The sequence below is a fragment of the Coffea eugenioides genome, chromosome 4, assembly GCF_003713205.1.
Source record: "Coffea eugenioides isolate CCC68of chromosome 4, Ceug_1.0, whole genome shotgun sequence".
Lineage (NCBI taxonomy): Eukaryota > Viridiplantae > Streptophyta > Magnoliopsida > Gentianales > Rubiaceae > Coffea > Coffea eugenioides.
In genome coordinates, this window is record NC_040038.1 from 20,459,610 (window position 1) to 20,465,593 (window position 5,984).

Below are 5,984 nucleotides of genomic sequence, written 5' to 3' on the forward strand. Positions count from 1 at the left end.
TTCTACCAAAACCCTAGCCGCCTTTTGATTTAAAAGAAAAAAAAATTGATTCTTATTTTTTTGATTTTATCGTTTGAATCTAACCTATCCCCTTGATTGATCGGGTTTGAAGTTTCTTGGTGTGATTAAGTTCTTTTTTTTTCCGGAAACGATAGAAGATATTTTATAAATTCTCAAACTGTACAATATTTGAGCAAAGGCTCAAGCATCTTTACAAAGTGTACCTTGACACTTAAGGAGAGCCAAAAAATCTCTCCTCATCCATAAGTATGCTCAGGGCATAATGGCTAATTTGATTACTTAAAGACATATTACTAATATTCCTAACCTCAAAAGAGCACATTTGAAACAGATTAGCTAACACATTTATGTCTTCGACCAGTGTGGCAGTATTCGGATTGTCGCCTTTCCCAGCTTTTAGCAAGGCAATGAGTTGCTTGTTGGCACTAATGATTTTGATTCTTTGCCATCCTTGTTGTTTTGCTTTCATTAGTGCCAATCTTACTGCCACAGCTTCATCTTGAATGTCCCTGTGCGCACTCCTTTCCACTAACGTCCACTCAGCTCTGATCCTCCCTCCAGCCTCCTTAGCTACGATGCCAATCCCCAATTTATGTCCCACTGCTGCTTTCTTAGTAGCTATCTGAAGTTCCAGCAGCTCTCCCTCCTCCCTTCCTCTTTCCCTTGCACTTCCAATAGCTCCATCTGTTTCTGATGTACTTTTCTCGTTCTTTCCTTTCCAAGCTTCCTCATATTCCATCCATTCTGCACTGGCTTTTTGCACAATTTTCAGGCCCTCTCTTTCTTTCCCTTCAAATTCCATCTCATTTCTATCCTTCCATAGCTGCCATAGCAAGTTAGCAGTCAAGGCAATATGCTGTCTTCCTTCAGCTCTGCTTGTAGTTTGACTTAATGCTGCCCACCACTTCTTGAAGCACCCTGTTTGATTCTGAATTCCATCCCACTGGATTGGTGCTAGCTTCCATACCTTCTGAGCCTGATGGCAATGAAATAGAATGTGTTCAATCGTTTCCATTCTATCTCCACACCTTGAACAGATAGGCGATCCTTGTTTTGTCCTCCTGAAGATTGTTTCCCTGGCTGTTAATGTGTTAGTAATGCACCTCCATATAAATAGCTTGATCTTATGCTTGATATTCAGACTCCAAAGAGTTTTCCAGATTTGTTTGTTGGAGTCATCATAACTCGATCCAGCTTCTCCTTTTGCTCCCCTCTCCATACTTCTGTCTTCCTTAAGCAGTACCTGATAGCATGATTTAACTGAAAACTCCCCATTCTTGCAATGAGTCCAGAAATGCATGTCCCCTGATCTTGACAGACTGATGGGTATCTTCAAAATGTTCTCAGCATCCTCCCTATTGAACCTCCTGTATATCTCATTCCTTTTCCATCTGAAATTTGAAATCAGTTCTTCCACCTTTTGCTCCTCTCCACTTGCTGGCATTCCAGTAGTAGGCCTTCCATTTAGATTATTTGGAATCCATTGGTCTTTCCATATTCTTATGCTCTTCCCTGATCCCACTCTTTTCAGTATGCCCCCCTTGATTGCCTCTCTTGCTGATATGATACTTTGCCAAAACCAAGAAGCATTCTTGGGGGTCTCACAATTCAAAATGGAATCCTTGGGGTAGTACTTAGACTTTAGAATTCTACTGACCAACAGATTTGGGTATCTAATCAACCTCCAAACCTGCTTCCCCAGCATTGCTTTGTTGAAACACAATAGGTTCCTGAATCCCAGACCTCCTTCCATCTTTGCCTTCATCATTTTGGCCCACGAGCATCAGTGCACTTTGCTTCTCCCTTCTGACTCCCCCCACCAATAATTAGCCATCATTCCTGAGATTTCCTTGCAGAGAGTAGCAGGTAACTTGAAACAGGCCATCGCATAATTTGGCATGGCCATTGTCACAGCTTTTAGCATCACCTCCTTCCCAGCTGCACTTAGGAGCTTATTCTTCCAGCTATTGAGTCTGGCTTTGATGTTATCTTTAATGTAGGCAAAAACTTGTCCTTTTGTCCTTGAGATTACCATTGGGAGGCCCAGATATTTACCTTGATTCACTGTCCTTACTCCTACTAGTGGCTCACATGATTCCTCCTTGTCCTTTTCTTTTGTATTCTTACTAAAGTAGATAGATGATTTGTCCAGGTTTATCACCTGGCCAGACCCTCTTTCATACTGATCCAGGATCTCTTTTAACTTTCTTGTTTCTGTCCCCACAGCTTTACAGAAGATTAGAGTATCATCAGCAAAGAATAAATGAGTTATAGCAGGCCCATGCTTGCTGATCCTTAGTCCACTGATCTGTCCCTGTCTAGCTGCATTCCTTAACAGATTAGAGAGCCCTTCAGAGCACAATAGGAACAGGTAAGGTGACAGAGGGTCACCTTGCCTGATGCCTCTAGAGGGGATCACATATTCTTTAGTTTGTCCATTTATATTGAAGGAGTATGAGACAGTCCTAATGCACTCCATAATCCACCCTATCCACATCTGGTTAAACCCCATTTTTTCCATCACTGCTTGCAGGTAGTCCCATTCAACTCGATCATAGGCCTTCGACATGTCCAGTTTGATTGCAGTATAGCCATCCTTACCTTGCCTCTTGTTTTTAAGAAAATGAAGGTATTCATGGGAAATGATGATATTATCCAGGATCTGTCTATTTGGGACAAAGGCTGATTGATTTTTACTAATGCATTGTTCCAGGACAGGTTTCAATCTATTTCCTAGGACTTTGGAGATAATTTTATAGAGAACATTGCAGAGGCTGATTGGTCTATATTGTTTCAATTCAATAGGCAGGTCTACCTTAGGGATGAGAGTAATAATGGTATGGTTCAGAGATTTGAGCATATGGCCAGAATGAAAAAAAGCTGAAATTGCTTTCACCACCTCTTCCTTAATGGTAGCCCAGAATTTTTGGAAGAAAAGGGGTGTCATCCCATCAGGCCCTGGTGCCTTGTTAGGATTCATGGTGAAGACTGCTACCTTTATCTCATTCTGAACTAACCAGGCCTGTGGTGTGATTAAGTTCTTGAAAACAGGTTTTTCAAGCGTTTAACTCCCATTAAATTTCTTCCAAGTGAAGTTACAATCTTGTATTGAGTTGTCAAAAAAAAATCGTATTTTTCACCGTTACTATTCATCATACTGTTCACTGTCACTGTTCACATTACTGTTTATGCACTATTGATCCGAATAAAAAAAAAATTTATGTTTGGGTCTTAGGATTTTGTTTCCTTTCACTAGTTGTGTCCTTGGTTGCTGTCAGTTTCCAATTTTTCTTGTTATTACCCGAAATTCAATTTGTGTCTTATTCTTATTTTTTAAAAGTTGTCTTGTTGTCTCGAATCTTGAGTTGTTAAAAAAAATCAATCATACTTTGTGTTTGTTCTTATGTCAAGTCGCTGGAAATTATTGATTCTTGAACTTTGTTTGAGATTCTTAGGATTCTTGGTGAAAATCTTGAAAATTCTTGGATTTTCTTGATTCCATTCTTGATATCTTGAAGTTCTTGAATTATATTTTCGGATTGTGGTAAATCTTGGACTGAATTCTGATTACTCTTTGAGTTCTTGAAACAACTATTTCAAGTTCTTAAAAAAGAAAAAAAACCATGGCTGTTATGGCATTTCTTGAAGCTGCGAATTGAAAAAAAAGGAGAGAAGAAAAAACGCAGCTATCATCTTGAAACAGCCCTTTCTTGATACATTTGTCCATCAATCTAGGGCTGTCAACGGGTCGGGTCCGGGCCGGAATTCATAAATTCGGACCCGGACCCGTTGTACTGCCTTAATTCCGGATTCGGCCCGAATACCCGACGGGCCTCTAATACTTCTATCGGACCCGTATCCGACGGGTCCCGGGTTCGGATCGGGTCTACCCGGCAAAAAGACCCGTCAAAATCTGTTCAAATAACACACCTGAAAATGCTCAAGGACTGACTAGAAAGATAATATAAAACATACTTGACAAAAATATTAGGTGAGACCAATTGATGAGAGAAAAGTGAAAACTAAAAGCAAAAGGAGTCTTCATGCCTAATATTGAGGAAGACTGGAAGAGCATTAAATCGCAACGAGAATCATCCAAAAAGATAAATATGCGGGCATTGGAGCAAGAGACTACACTACACTACATAATGCCTCCCCCGCCTCCTCTGATTGTTCTGCTAAAGCATTACCAATTTCAGTTCCAAGGCAACCAACTATTACCACATAAGTAGACCACACTGGTAGTTAGCACTGGACCTTTAATGTGTCTTTGGGTCCAGACCTCCGTGTCGTCCAAACAGATTTTGTTTAAAAAAATTAAATTGCAGTGGACATGAAGGTGTCAAATTTCATTGAAAACAAAAAAAAAAAAATTGGCCCGCCATGCTTACATCGTGCTTCGTAAGCACAGCGGGTATCCAAAGAGAAAAGTTACACTGGACGATTATTACCCAATCCCCAAAAAAAAAAAAACTAATTTAATGGCAAATATATCACAATTTTCCGCATCATCAACCTGAAATTTCCTACTCCATTCATACCTTATGTTTTTTTTTTTGGTTTGGGGAGGTAAGAAGGTTTCGTTCTACAGCATTTCTCATATCTTCTCAATTTTTCCCCATAAAAAATAAAAAAAAAACTGACTGAGAGAGAAAGTTGGGCTGCTAGCCTGCTATTTGGTAGAACTAGAAGCCTGCAAGAGCTGGCCGCTGGGCTTGCTGCAACCGTCAGACACCACGGCGGATTGGCGGAGCCGCGGAGGTAGAGCAAAAGAGGAGGTCTCGCGGAAGAGCAGGGCTTGCTTGAGTTGCTTCTTTGGAATTGGAGCTGGCCAGACCCAGCAATTCCTTTGCAGCTGGGGATGGAGAGCAAACTAGAAGGCAGAAGCGTCGCCGGAGTCAAGAGGCAGAGGCGGTAATCGAGAGTCGGGAGGCGGCGGAAATGGGTAAGGAGCAACAGAGGAGAGTGCGGCGGAAATGGGTAGAGGATATTAGGGTTGAAAAATTTTGGGAATGAAAATGACGTAGTGGGACAAATAGAGATAGGTATATATTTTTAATTATTAATTAAATAAAAACGGGTCCGGGTCGAATACGGGTCGGAATGATATATTCCGTATTCGACCCGCAAATTTATTAGAAGAAACGGGTCCGGGTCCGGGTTCGGGTCCGGGAACAATATACCTATCCGTACCCGGCAATTATTAGCGGGTCCGGGCCGGGTCCGGGTCCAGACCCGGACCGTTGACAGCCCGACATCAATCATCCAAGTTACATTCAAATAAGGAAGAGCGTGAAAAGGCTACGAGCTTGTTTCCTAATCCAAAACGTACTTGGATTTGTTTCCTAAATCTGTCAAATTTGGAAATTTATTTTCCAGCAATTATGAAACCACTTCAAGTCCAAAGACCACTTGGAAACAAGGGATTTTAAACCACTTTTACTTCCTAAATAGAAATTCCCATCCCCAATCAGATTTTTCTCAAATTTCCAGCCACATAGTATCGGATAGAGTAAATTTCTAAACTCCTTTAAATTTCAGCATTTGTGTCTTGAGTCTTAGTCCTTAATTTCAAATCTATCCAGCAATAATTTGAGTATCTTTGAGTCCAATTTTCAGTCTTTTTCTATTACCAATTCCACCCCCCTTCACCATATGAAAAGTCATCCATTATTGCTATACTTGTGTGTTTCTTTTGACCAAATCTTGATTCGAGAACAAATCGATTTCAAGAGGAGGGGAATGATACGAGTAGCAGGACCATCACTAGGTCATGCCACGATGCTTGAAAGTCTTTTCAACCCAATCCATGATGATCAAGACTCCATTGGAATACATGAAATCGTGGAGGGGATGGAGCGCCAACTATGTGATTTTCGGATTTTCGATTTCTTTTGTTTTGCTTGATTTTTTTCTTGTTTAGTTGTTTAGTTGGTCATTATTATGAATAAATATGGCTAGTT

The 5,984-nt window shown here is 40.7% G+C and overlaps 1 protein-coding gene across 1 annotated transcript; it reads right to left on the reverse strand.

Annotated features, from left to right (window-relative positions):
• Window positions 1-232: 232 nt before the first annotated feature.
• Window positions 233-1,774, reverse strand: LOC113769186. Its single transcript, XM_027313655.1, has one exon. It carries the CDS (start codon window positions 1,772-1,774, stop codon window positions 233-235), a length of 1,542 nt encoding a protein of 513 aa, XP_027169456.1.
• Window positions 1,775-5,984: the final 4,210 nt, after the last annotated feature.

Coding starts and splice junctions, on each gene's coding strand:
- LOC113769186 (XM_027313655.1), bottom strand. CDS start 1,774: ATGGAAGGAGGTCTGGGATTCAGGAACCTATTGTGTTTCAACAAAGCA.